This window comes from Ursus americanus, chromosome 26 (assembly GCF_024610735.1).
Source record: "Ursus americanus isolate L20-20 chromosome 26, mUrsAme1.1.p, whole genome shotgun sequence".
Taxonomy (NCBI): domain Eukaryota; kingdom Metazoa; phylum Chordata; class Mammalia; order Carnivora; family Ursidae; genus Ursus; species Ursus americanus.
In genome coordinates this window covers 33,156,064-33,170,075 of record NC_142152.1, presented here as the reverse complement: position 1 = coordinate 33,170,075, position 14,012 = coordinate 33,156,064, and the positions used below count along the sequence as shown (strand labels likewise).

Here is a 14,012-nt window from a genome sequence, read left to right as displayed (position 1 = left end):
GCTTCTGGAAATGCTGGCAGAAAGCCTCCCTTTTAAAAGGCCTTTGTCTCCACTGGACACAGCTCCAGGCTCCTCAGGCTGGCTTGAGAGCATCAGTTAATTTTTTCAATTTTATTTTTTTAAAGATTTTATTTATTTATTTTACAGATAGAAAGAGTGAGCAGGGGTGGAGGGAGGAGCAGAAGGAGAGGGAGAGGGACAAGCAGACTCCATACTGAGCACAGAGCCTGACGCAGGGCTCGATCCCACGACCCCGAGATCATGACCTCAGCTGAAATCAAGAGTCAGATGCTTAACTGACTGAGCCGCCCAGGCGCCCTGTGCATCACTTGAGTATAGGAAGGTCAGTTTACTAAGCACTTGGTGTGCATTTGGACCTTTAAAAACACATGTTCTCTCTTTCCCTGTTTCTTTCAAAGGGCCATGCCACACTTCTCTTCAGAGTCAGTTCGTGACACTCGTCAGTCTTCATCAGTGAGAACGGGTAGAGGGACAGTGGACTCGTGGGCTGTGCTTCCCAGTGACAGCTGTCATACTCAAGCATCCCTTCAAGAGGCACAAGGGGTGGCTGTGTGCTAGGGGAGAAAGGTTGAGGATCATGCTCCAGGCCTGATATCTGCTAGTTTCTTACCCCCTTCCAGATCCCTAGTTTCATTGTGAAAAATTATCCTTCTGGTTTACCAGGTACTGAGGGGCTTTGCTTTTTCACCCAGTGTAGTAGTAAGAACATGGAATTTCAAGTTAGAATTCCTGAGTTTGTGTTCCAGTTCTAGATTTATAAGCTGTGTGGTTCGGCAAAGCTACTTACCCTCTCTGAGCTTCACGTTTCTCATCCGTAAGTGTAGTTAGCTCAGGGTGGTCTTGAGGCTCAGATGTGGAAGCAACTGCGATTTTATTGGTTCTACCTAGAGAGATTTTTCTCCTGTGGCCATTTTTTTAGCTTCCTCTACCCTATAAAGAATATTCCAAAGTCGCCCAGCTTTTGCACGGGAGTGTCGCCCCAATAACTGGCTACCATGAAACTCGTTCTCTTCTTGACCTTAAATCAGCGCACCTCCGGTGGGGCGCTTGCGCAAGCCCAGTGCAGACAGCGTGCCCACAAAACACATGTGGATTGAGACAGGAAGGACCAGAGCAAGGTAGCAGTGTGGTGGGGCAGAGGGAACCTGGCCTGGGAGTCAGGAGACCTGCTTCTGAGTCAAGTCAAGAAAACCGTGTTTCTCATGGGCAGGGCAGCACAAGCACTGTGCCGGGGCGGGTCTCCCTTCCCCTGCAGCGGGCAGCCTCCGTGTGGTGTTGCCGACTAAAGTGCCTCAGCAAGGCTCTCCCAGTGCGTCCAAACTGTGCCTTTGCACTTTGGAATTTTGTTCAGACTCCTGCATTTTTTCCATTTGGCCTTGTAGTTTACTTATCTTAAAAAAAAAAAAAAAAAACTTAAAAAATTTTTTCATGTTGAATTTAAAAATCTTTTTCTTTTGGTGAGATATTATCTAACACAAGCTTTGCCATCACAACCATCTTTAAGTGTACAGTTAAGTGGCATTAGATAGATCCACACCGTCGTGCGGCCACCACCGTCCATCCCAGACAAGCTCTGTGCCTGGTAAACACTAACTTCTGCTCCCCTCCCCCTTCTGTTTGCTTTTAAGCCAGTGGTCCCAGGGCTGGAGGGCTTAAGGTAGGAAGGAAGACGCAGCCTTGTATGCCAGGAAGCCTTTTCTTTGGGTGGAGAACCTCTGTGGTGGGTCTTTTTTTCATAGCTCTTTTTCTCTTTTCTTAAGTCTGCTTTGATTTCTCTGTTTGCAAATATAATTCTAATTTCTTGCATTGGTCTCTCTCTCTCTCTTTCTCTTTGGGGCCACGCAAACCCCCCCTTTTTTTGTTCCTTTCCGGGTGCCTGGCTGGCTTAGTCAGTAGAGCCTGCCATTCTTAATCGTAGGGTGATGAGTTCAAGCCCCAGGTTGGGCATGGAGCCTACTTAAAAAATAATAATAATAAAATTTAATTAAAAAAAAAGCCCCTTTCCTCCCTTCGTTTCCTTTGCCCGTTTTGCCTGTTGCCCCGTCTCCCTTTCAAGAAATACTTTATGATTTCACTTATATGTGGAATCTAAAAAGTAAAACAAATGAGTAAACAGACAAACAAAAAACAGAAACAGACCCATAAATACAGAGTACAAACTGATGGTTGCCGGGGTGGGGGGTTGGTGGTGGGCACAGTAGGTGAAGGGGAGCAGGAGATGCAGTTACGGGATGAATAAGTCCTGGGGATAAAAGGCGCAGCATAGGGAATATAGTCAATGGTGTCTTAACAGCTTTGTGTGGTGACGGATGGTAGCTACGCTTGCGGTGAGCACAACATAGCGTACGGAGTTGTCCGCTATGTCATACACTTGAAAAGTATGTGACATTGTGTGTCAGCTATACTCAAATAAAGAAAAAAAAAAAAGCAAGAAAGAAATGCCTGGAAGCTGACAATCCCGGCAGACAGCTGCTTTGCCGTGCTCTGGCTAGTTACCTGCACATTGCCCACCCTATCACTGTTCCAGGGTACAGAACAGTGCAGCTTCCTGGCGTGCTTCTGTAAGCGGGAAAATCTAGCCTTGCATAGCTTGGGTTCCAAGGAACAGGCCTGTGAGAGGGTGATAAATCTGTTTCCTTATATAGCAGGCTGGGCTGTCTCCTCTTTTCCTGCTGCTGAGTGCTGACCGGGGAGAAGGGCAGAGGATGAGGCTGGTGGGTGTGGACTGGGAAAGCCAACCTCTCCTGCCTGGAGAGGAATGAGGACCCATCAGAGGATGGCTAGAGCTTGCAGCCTCTGTGGGGGGGACCAGGGCTCAGTCACCTTACCGAGCAGGAATGGCTCAGTGGGAAAAGTTCACCCCTAGAAAGAAAGCAAGTCCTGGGTGTTGCACCAATTTAGAAAACCTCTCTCTTTGGGTTATTTGGGTTACAGTCTTGTGGCACACCCCCAGTGCAGCCGACAGGGCGCACCAGGATGCCCTTTTTTGAGACAGGTGCTTGTATGTTTTGTTCATAAATCGTCCTTCCGTTCTTGGCCCAGCACAGCCAAGCACGCGGGCCTGTGGGGAGCCTCAGGGTTCTGTTTTGTTTTGTTTCATAGCAGCTTTCTTGAAGTAGAGTTCATATGCCATACAATTTACCCATTTAGAATGTACAATTCAGTGGTTTCAGACTTGTGCAATCATTACCCTATTTTAGAACATTTTCATCACCCCCAAAATAAACCCTTACCCATTAGCAGTCACCTGCCAGCCTCCCATCCTCCAGCCTAGGCAAACACGCTGATCTACTTTCTGCCTTTATAGATTTGACCACTCAGACCATTTCCTATACATGGAAGCATACAACATGTAGCCTTTTGTGATTGGCTTTTCCACCTGCCATAATATTTCTGAGGTCCATCCCTGTTGAAGCGTGGGGCGGTGTTTCCTTCCTCATTGTGGCTGGGTAATATTCCACTGTGAGGCCAGACCACGTTTGCCTTACCCGTTCATTAGTCGATGGGCATTTGGGTTGTTGCCACTCCCAGGGCCATGGCGAACAGTACCGCTGTGAACATTGGTGTGTGCATTCTTGTGTGGAGAGCCCCAAGGTGTGGTGGCAGCAGGTGGCGGGCCCCCGAGGGAGCATTACTCATAGCATCGTAGGAAAATGTTTTTCTCTCTCCTTTTCCTTCTAGTCAGAGTTCCTACAAGAATCCAATCTGATCATGGCCAAGTTGAATTATGTTGAAGGAGATTATAAGGAGGCTCTCAACATCTATGCCCGGGTGGGCCTCGATGACCTGCCGCTGACAGCCGTCCCTCCCTACAGGCTGCGCATGATTGCGGAAGCCTACGCCACCAAAGGTGAGCCCGCGCTTTCCTGCCCGGGAGGCTGTCCCCCAGGGCCACGCTGCGTGGAGCCCACAGGCCGACCCTGTGCCCTGGGCCAGTGCCTCCACATGGTGTGGGCCCTGCCACACACTGTTCCCTCTGACCCTTAGTTCTTCAGTTACCCATGAAATAAATGAGGGGCAAACATGTCAGTAAAGGGTCCTGATAACTAATATGCAATGAAAGCAGGGATTTTTTTTTTTGGTAATTAAGATATGGCCCAGCACATGCCAGGAATCTTGTCATATGGCTACTTGGCCACTTGGCCACGTGGCTGACCAGTTTTATTAATTAATGCCGCCTCTGGGCTAATTGAATTAAGGCTGATTGGTCCCTGCATATGGCAGTCACTGTAACAGTCAGTCATCCAGGGTTTAGCTGTGTGCCTATGGACTCTGGGGCTGGAAGGAAGTGTAAATGTCAGCCTGGTTGCGAAGAAGGAGCTTGTAATCCCATGTGAGAGAATGCAGTCCCATGGAAGGGAAAATGACAGATGCAGGACACGCACATCGTTTGACCTTTCCAAGCTGCCACTTCCTAATCTGTGAAATGGGTATAACCACATTCACGTCATAGATTTAGTCTAAGGATTCAGTCAAATAACGTATGTAAAGCAGTGACCACAGTACCTGGTGCATACTAAATGCTTATCAAATAATATTTTAAAATATCAGCCTCAAACAAGGCAGCAGATGGTAAAAGTCGGGCATGGCTAACAGCTTTTTAGAGATAAGAGAGGTCATACCGGGGCACAGGGCCAGGAAGGCTTCCGGGAGGAGGAGGGACACTTTGAATATGAAAGGCCACAGTAAGAACAGGAGCATTAGAAGCAGCTCCTCTCCCTCCTGCCACCTACTGTCCAAACCATGCATTGTGACTGACGGTGGCCAGCACGGAGGCCAGGGCCCTGGTCACCAGCGTGCTGTCAGCCATCTTAACTGGGTTGTCCTGCGCAATGGTGAACAAAGACCCAGCCTGAGGCACACTTAAGAGCTTTGTATCAGGGGTGACATATTCCACCAGCTCCCTGGGGAACCTCAAATACTACCAGGTTCATCTAATTCATCTTTTAAACATCCCTGCGGGCTGGGGAAAGACGCTGTCACTCTTGACCGGGCACTCTGGCCCTTTAGCGGGCACCATCTCGTGAGGCTGTTGGAGGGGGTCCTGGGGTGTGTGCCACGCAGCTGCCCCCTTCTTCGTGGTGCCTGCTCTGTCACCTCACATGCCTTGGGCTTATGGGAGTTCGTGTGTGATTTGGGGCCAGAAATGATATCCTGCAAGGACAGCAAACCTTCATCGGGCAGTTTCCGGTCACCCGGGGCCCAGTGGGTTGTCGTCAGGGGTGTTTTGCTAGTTGAGGATGGGGGATGGCTCTGGGGCCTGCTTCGCAGCAAGAGCTCAGGCCCTCGTATCCGCTCTAAGACGGGCTGGTGATGGCAGGCCATCTTCAGAGGGCACGGCCCGCTCAGCCTCCTGCAAGGAGGATAGGAGATGTCACTGGGTCTAGGCCTGCATCATACGTGGTTAGCAGTGGGCCCCTAGCCATGGTGCTCGGGCTCTTGGCTCGTGGGACACGCTGGCTGGCTCCTGGGAGACCTGGCCCTGGCTGGCTTCCGTGGGCACACACAGCAGCACACACGTACAGGAGAGGGAAGGATCGCTTTTGCCAGAGGAAGTGGCCCGCAGCCCAGGAAGCCCCAGCCCCGAGCCGGCGCCGGCCAGGTGAGAGGCAGTGGAGTGGTTGTTCTGAGCAGCAGCGCCCAGCCGTCTGCCAGTCCAGCTCCCACCGCCGTCGCGTACTGGCTCTGCGCCTCGGTTTCCCCCTCTCTCCAGCTCTCCTTGGGTTATCGTGAAGATTATAGGAGATCAGACGTATCAAATGCCTGGTGCACAGCGACCACGATCTAAACATTTGTGTAAAAGTTAAGTGTTCCGTGGGGGCAGCACAGGAAGTGACTTAGAGTAACTGAAAAATTGTCCCTTTAATTTGTGGAGATGCCCGAAGACAAGCCAGTTCAAGAGGCTCTTGGTCCTAACTCTGTGTAGCAGCACTCTTTGGTGGTTCTTTCTTCTTCAAGGTCCTTGAGAAGGTTTCAGGAGAGACTGTGGACAAGTACTCCATGAAAGCTAGCGTATGTTCTCTTCTCTCCGTCGTGAACCGCGAGCCTGCAGGTGCCTGACACGGGGCTGGTGTCGTCAGCTCAGCGTTGCCAGCGCTTTTCAGTTAGTTGCTGACATTTCCAGATTGGGACCATCCAGTTAAAAATTTGGCTTTCTGGCTTCTTCGGGAAGAAAGGAAGGGCTGTCCCCTGAGGCCCCCCGGGCTGAGCGCCCAGCGCGCACCTCTCCCCTGGCAACTGCACGCTGCTGGAGGTGGTGGAGCTGGCCTTTAACGGGTCACCTGAACTTTTCCACGGGCTCCGGAGGTCTGACAGGACCAGAGCTTTCAGCCAGAGCCCGGAAGAATCACTGCACTCCCACATCTGCTCTTCCAGCCACAGCTGCGAGCTTTTCCCCGGGTCAGCTCACGTTAGCCTCAGCTTATTGGGAATCCATAGCCAACATCATTCAGTTACCAGTTAAGGCTCTGCTGTCTCTTAAATCCTCCAAACCTGCAATTTACAGTCAAAGGAAATGAGACTGGGCGAGGTGACTGGAATGCCCACAATGTGCCCTTTACTTGGGTATCTCAGCCAGTCTTCACCACCACCCTATGAGGTGGCCTCTATTATTTTTTCCATTTTACAGATGAGCAAACTGAGGCACAGGGAGGCTAGATAAGCTGCCCAGGTTCCCAAAGCCAGGAAGTGGTTGAGCCAGAGCCCACGCTCACCTGGTGAGAGACAGAAGGGGCCTCAGTATGAAGCCATGTACTTAACCATTCTGCTCTAATGGCATGTGGATCAGAGCACGCTTGGGCCAGGTGAGGTTTCCTCATGTAGAAAACATTCACATCACTAGAGGACACTCTTGATTTGCACATAGACCCCACTTGGCAGCCTCACCTTCCTTGTTCCTCCACCTTAATTCCTGCTCCTTGCCCAGATTTCTTCCCGTAAATTCTATGCCTCCAGCTCACATGTCCTGTCTTCTCTGATGGCCTCTGGGACTCACCTGTTCAGAGTTAGCCATATTCACTGCTGTCTTTGCTCTGTAGATTAGTAGGTGACATGAAAATCCTACCAGAATCGGCTGTCCTGGTATCAGATGCCCCTGGCGGTCTATGAGTTCCTCTAAAGGAGGAATTGTTTGTTTTGTGTGTTTGCCATCCTCAGAACTCGGCACAGGACTTGGCACGTAATCAGTGCTCAGTTATTGAGTGAAATTTGTACAAGTTCTCTTGCTTACATTTTTACTGAGAGGCCTGTCATATCATTCAGGTGATCTGGGCGCCTTTGCTCCTAGCCCTGCGTGGTGAGATGCATTTTCTTTGTAGGTGACATATTGGGCATATTTCGATGATTCAGAGTCTTTCTCTGCCGATTATGGGCAATACCTCTGAGAGCATGCTGACATCACACCACAGCAGAGCCTGGCGTGGGTCTCTTTCTGAAACGTTGTTCATTTCCATGATCAGGGACTTCCGAAGTAGATCTCAATGCCCCCCACGATCCCCCCAACTCCTTCCTTCCATCTCTTAAACCTAAGCAGACAGAGAGAAGAAATAGAGGAGATGGAGAAACTCTTCAGCTTCTGGTAGTACTGGTTTAATCAAGTGAGGAGACATTTTGCTCGGGAGTACGGATTGAGGTAGCAAATGAAATCTCCAGGACGCCACGTGTTCTTTCCACACTTGTTGTGGCCACAGATGTTCTTTCCACAAATGGGAAGGCTAGGGAATGTGGACACATGGCCACTGTCTATTTTGGGACTTGGATCTGCTGGACATGGGGTGACTTTCTGCAGATAGGCCAGTGGGAGCTGGAAGTGGCTTGCCTTCCCAGACACGGCCTTTATAAACAGCCTTGGTATGTACCCCGTTGTCTTACAGGGACCGAAAACACACTGGCTCCAATATGAGGGAGTCCTGGAATAGTCCGCCTGGTCACAGCTGGGGGGGGGCAGCTGTGTTCTCAGAGGTTCCTGTTTCGCCCCATCCATTAGGGTGTCGTCCTCATCTGTGTGATTGAAGCTGGCGTGCTGGCGTGGTGCAGCTCATGGAAAGGGGAAGAGAGGGAGACGTCTAGGGTGAGCAGAAGTAGCATGCATCAGTTTTGCTGACAGCCCACTGGGGAGAGGTTGCTGTAGGACCATAGTCCCCAGGGACCTGGGAAAAAGGAGACTGAGGGCTCATGTAAGCCTCTGATTACACATGTCCAGTAGAACTTGGTCTCTTACCCAGCTGGCACCTGTAGGAAGGGGCAGGGAGAAGGAAGTAGCCTGCACTCAGGTGAATGAAAGGGGACGTGGAGGACCTGAGGCTCTGGTGCCTAAGAGGAGGGAAATTGCGAACTGGAAACAGTGGCGTGGTTTTAAGCTTCCTTTCTAGATTGCACGGTACCAAGCAGAGAAGGACAGATGGCAAAGGGTCAGTGGAGCCTTCCCAGTCATCCCTTATACGAACAGTTTCTTTTTCCGTTGCGGGAGACTGTGCTAGAGAGGCCAAGAGACTTGCCTGATGACACTCAGTAAGCAGGAGGCAAGGCCAGGATGAGGTAGGAAACCTTCCTGTCAAACCGCATGACCTCGGTGCCCAGGTGGAGAAGGCGGCACGGGGATGGGGAGCTCTATGGAGCCTCCCATTTTCTCTCTTCCTCCTTTGCTCCCGGGTTTGAAATTGCTCCTTTGATGCATTGGTTAAGAGCCTGGGGTTTTGGAGCCCGACTGCCCAGGTTTGATCTCTAGCTTTGTCACTTATTAGCTGTAAGATCTTGGGCAAGTTACTTTCACCTCCCTGGGGCTCAGGTTTTTCTTCTATAAAACAGAGATAATAATAGTATCTACATTATAGGGTTATTGTAGGGAATGAGGAGTACATGTAAAGCTCTTAGCACAGTGCCCGGTGGATCAGCAAAGTTTAGCTACTTCTGTTCTTGGGTGTGGCTCCAAATGGATAGACCTCTTCAGGAGCCTCAGGTAACATCCGGTTATGGGGAGACGGGAGACTTGCCTTAGTATATCTGCGTGGTGTGGCAGAGGGTGTGGTCCCAGGAGTGGGACCCAGAACCCTACATTGAGAGGGAAATCTTCAGAGGCAGATCAAGCAAAGGTCTGAGGTCCAGAGAAGAAGTGGTGTGGACAGTTTTGGAGGATGGGCAGCACCCAGTGACCAGAGGCAGTTGGAGAGGTTTGCTTGAGGGTGGGGCCCGAGAGGCACTCCCTCTGCATTTCACCAGTCTTGCCCAAGGCTAACCCCGAAGGTTAGAGGGCTTTGGAATTGGGCCCACATGAATGATTTTTTCACAAAAGGCCATTCACATTGGAATGGGTCCACTCAAGTAGTGGTCCTTTAAGAGGCGAGAACCATTCACACAGTTCTCAGACAGCTGTCTCCATAAGGAATATGCTAAATACCCCGGCTGATAAGAGGAGAGCAAGCCAAGGAGGAGAAACCATCTCTTGGTTGGACTCCCCTTCCCGGCCAGAGCCCAGAGGCGGGGGGCTGATCCCTAAAGACATCCCCTTTTCTAGAGTCTACAGAGTTCATGGACCTCTCGCTCTTCCCAGAAGTGCAGGTGCGATGAAGGATAGAATTCGAATTACATAATGACGTCCCCTTGAAGGTGTTACAGCCTCTTTTGCCTTCCTCGTGTAAAGCTGGCCCTAGGGCTCTCTTTGGACTGCCCACTGTCTCAGGACACAGTGTCAGGGAAGACACCGGCCTTCTGCCGTGGGCAGGGCGAAGGGGCAGAGGAGCTCACAAAGGAAGCTGTTCAGAAGTGCTGCCTTTTCCCTGAAGCTGATAAGCACTAGTCTTTAAATAGAGAACCCATCTCCAAAAGGTTTGGATCCCAGCCTTGCTCTCGCCAGCTTAAAACCGAGTGTCTGCACACACCCACGGACTTCAGCTTAGCATAAGCAGTTCTTAGACCAGGAGACTTACGACATTCACCGACAAATGTTTTTGGAAGAGGCACCTGGGGATTGCTCGCTGTCTTCAGGGGGCCTCCTACCAGCGCAAACTTTAGATACATCAGCACAAGAGACGCAGTCCATCCACGAGGGGCTTTTAGCAGGTGTCGCTCATGTGTTTGTTTGCCACACTTTGCCCAGTCCTGGGCATCTGGGGGCCATGGAAAAAGGCTGTTGAGTTGGAAGTTCTTCAGCTAGTGGGTGGTTATGACTTGAGGACTGTCATCCTCCCCAAAGGCTGCCATGCATGTAGACCACAGAGGAAGCATCTGTCTTTAATCAGGGGTTCCCTCTGTGAAACAGAAAAGAGAGAATGAAGGCGTATCTGCTCTTTCCCTTAGGGGCTGATGCTAACAGCCCTCTATGTCAAGGAGAGGCCAGACCCCGACACGGTGACTTGAGGGATGCGTTTCCTACAAGGATGCTTTACTTTTCTGCTTCAAAGCTGCTTTTTCCACCCTGGAATACTGGCTCCCAGGAGCAGCCCCAGTTTCCCCCAGGAAAGTGGAAGCACGTTTATTGGGGGGTTCTCAGGCTGTCACTGATGCGGGCTCCATCCTCAGAGGTGTTAGTGTGCTGGTCCCACGGGAGCCTGGGTGTGGTGGCCTGGCTGCAGGCTGGTCCTGCTCTGCCAGGGCCAAAGGCATCTGGGGGGTCACACTCACATAGCCCCCCCGCACGCCCTCTTCAGGCCAGGGGTTGTCTTCTGGGCCAGTTGCCCCCTTTGCTCAGCTTCAGGCACAGGCATGGTGACCTGGGCTTAGCTCTCAAGCCGGCTCACCCAGAGAGGCAGAAGCTGCGGGGGGTGGGGGGGGGGGGACGAGGCGCGGCTGAGAGGATGTGAGGCCGTTTGTGTGCTTGGCGGGAGAGGGTGTCACTAGAGATATGTGACGGTTGCTGGGGACCCTGGAGTCAGGAGGGGTGGACTGGTGGCAGAGTGTCCATGTCACCTGCTCTGTCCAGCCCCCATCAGCTGCTTGGCAGAGGCCGTACGCGAATGCGTTGTATTCACAGAGAGGGCGGCAACAGTGCAGATCCAGGTCTGTCCTGCAAGGCTTTCTGGTGGTGGGGCCAGAGCCCCTGCCCTGGGCGTGTGCGGAATGGGGGTGAGGGGTGGGAGGGAAGCCGTGTATGGAGGGCTGAGGTCCCGAGCCGAGCTGAAGACCCATTTTGAAGTTCTGCCAAGCTCTGGGTTAGGGCCCTTCCCGTTGCAGGTGAAAGAAGACCCCACCTGGTCTGAGTTCCATGGCAGCTGGATTCAGGGCTCAAAGATGGATTCTTTCTCCCCATTTCTCAGCTTACTGTATTCCGTGCTGGTTCCCATTTCGGGCTCCAGGTGGCTGGCTGGAGCAGCTCCAGACTCTTGTCTCAGAAACCTGGGCCACATCCTCACTGTGTCTCAGTGGCTCTGGTGGATCACATTCCCACCCTTGATCTAGTTGCAGTGGCCAGCATCATGCCCCGGGACTGGCTTCGGTCTGGCATGAAGGCTGTGATGAAGGGTGGTCCCACCAGGAGAATCAGAGGGAGGGTCCACGACAGACGTCCATAGCACAGCTCTTCTGAATAGGAGCCCTCTCATCAAACAGGCCCAGGGCCCTGTATGCCCCTCTCTCCTTGGAGGCGGTCCTTGTAGGGAGAAGGAGAAGGGACAGTTGGGAAGGAGCCAGTGACTGCTATGTGACAGAGTCACTGTGGACTGGACTGGAGATGCCTTGTGACCAGACCACATCAGGTGGGTCAGGGCTGAAGGAATGGGGCTTTTTTTTTTTTTTTTTTAATATTTTGCTATATCTCTTGTGTCGGTTTTTTTGTTTTGTTTTGTTTTTAAGATTTTATTTATTTATTTGACGGGGAGAGAGAGAGCGCACAAGCAGGGGGAACAGCAGGCAGAGGGAGAGGAAGACACAGGCTCCCCACTGAGCAGACAGCCCATCGTGGGGTTCAATCCCAGGACCTCACGGTCATGACCTGAGCGACAGGCAGACGCTTAACCGACTGAGCCACCCAGGTGCCCCAGGAATGGGGCTTTTTGGAGAAGAATAGTTTCCACGGGTGGAGGGCCCTTGGGAGAAGAAAGACTTCTCTGCCAGAGCTGGGCAGTGGAGACTATACAGAGTCCAATGTTAGGCCTGTATCTGGAAGTCTTTCTAATGGTGACAGCCATGTCAGGGCTCGGCTGCCCTGAGGTGGGGGCATTGCTGTGGGTGAGCGTTTATCAAGCCCTGCCCAGAGTCACGTGTGGTGCTTGCTGATTGACCTGTGTGACGGCGCCTCGTTCTGGCAACAGTCCTGTGCGTAGCGATTACCATTCCTTGTGAGGAGTTGAGAGGCTGAATTTCAGAGGCGAGGTGGGATTCACATCAAGGCCTGTGGACTCCAGAATCCCTGCTCTATCTGCTTTACTGAGCTGCCTTTCAGCTGGAGCGTAAACTCTCATTTGGACTGGGGGTGCTGTTGACAAGGGGCTGGTGTCAGATAACCTCTGAGCCCTTGATTCCGTTCGGTGATTCTTAAGCCATTTGATCTAAGTCTCTAAGTCTCACTTTTCTTATCTGCAAAATGGGGATAATAATACTCAGAGAAGAGTACTAAGAAGGCTGAATAAGACAAAATGGGAAAATGCTGTGGGGGGGGTGTGTCATCTGACCTCACGTACACCTGTGTTTGGGAGCAGCCGGTGGCAGTGATGTTCTCACTCTCCGCACGGTCGAGGTTGATCGCCTGACCCTTCCCCTATAATTTTATCTTGTTCTTTTTTTTTTTTAATATTTTATTTATTTATTCGACAGAGATAGAGACAGCCAGCGAGAGAGAGAACACAAGCAGGGGGAGTGGGAGAGGAAGAAGCAGGCTCATAGCGGAAGAGCCTGATGTGGGGCTCGATCCCATAATGCCAGGATTACACCCTGAGCCTAAGGCAGACGCTTAACCGCTGTGCCACCCAGGCACCCCTCTTATTCTTCTTGATATAGACAACATATGTGTGCATTATGTAAAAATCAGAAATACAGAGCGGTCAAAAGAACATAAAAATATCCATCACCTGGTCTACCCAGAGCCAACCTCTGTTAACATTTTAGTACATTTACTTTCATATCTCTATAGTTCCCATGTATGATTTTTTTTATAAAAATGAGATTATACCACATGTACTGCTTTATGACCTGCTTTTTCCGCTTCACTACAGATCATAAACACTTCTAGCAGCTGTACAGCATTTTCATCATATAGATAAGCTACAATATATTTAACTAAAAAGCCTCTATTTTTGGACATGTAGGTTGTTTTCAGCTTTTTACTGTTACAAGTAAAGCTGTGACGAACGCCCTCTCAGCCTGGTCTCTGTGCTTGTCCTTAATGATTTCCCTAGGAGAGATTTCCTGAAGTGGAGTTTCTGGGTCAAAAGAGAAGTATTTCCAGACTGCTCTGCAGAAGGGCTGTACCTTTGTGCTTTCCTGCCCACAGGGTGTGGGACCAGCTGCCTCTCCTTCTGGCCAACACCGAATAAAATCCCTTTGATCTGAAAGTAAACTTTGATTCTTTGGTTTTGTATTGAGTGTAGACTGTCTGGAAAATCAAGAAAAATATAAAGCAGAAAATAAAATCAGGGGCGCCTGGGTGGCACAGCGGTTAAGCATCTGCCTTAGGCTCAGGGCATGATCCCAGCGTTATGGGATCGAGCCCCACATCAGGCTCCTCTGTTGTGAGCCTGCTTCTCCCTCTCCTGCTCCCCCTGCTTGTGTTCCCTCTCTCACTGGCTGTCTCTATCTCTGTCAAATAAATAAATAAAATCTTAAAAAAAAAAAAAAGAAAATAAAATCAGTCACCACACGACCCCTTGAGCTAGTGAGCCACTGTTGAAGTTATATATAAATATATAAAATATATAAAGATACATATTTGTATAATATATAAAATATTTAAATATAAAGATATATATTTATACAGTATTTTATACACAATTAGGATTATGCTATATATATTATTTTATAGTCTGTTTTTCACTATATGTATATATGTGTGTGTACAATTATTT

At 50.4% G+C, this 14,012-nt stretch overlaps 1 protein-coding gene across 9 annotated transcripts in view; it reads left to right on the top strand.

The window, feature by feature from the left end:
- TTC7B (tetratricopeptide repeat domain 7B) overlaps positions 1-14,012 on the top strand; it is a 250,186-nt gene that overhangs the window by 25,114 nt on the left and 211,060 nt on the right. For all 9 annotated transcript variants that reach the window (XR_015721857.1, XM_045807632.2, XM_045807635.2 and 6 more), the window contains exon 3: positions 3,703-3,871. Coding sequence is in view for 8 of the 9 variants with exons in the window: in XM_045807632.2 (XP_045663588.2) it covers positions 3,703-3,871 (169 nt within the window). In the remaining variant the exon portion in view is untranslated. The remainder of the gene's footprint in view (positions 1-3,702; positions 3,872-14,012) is intronic.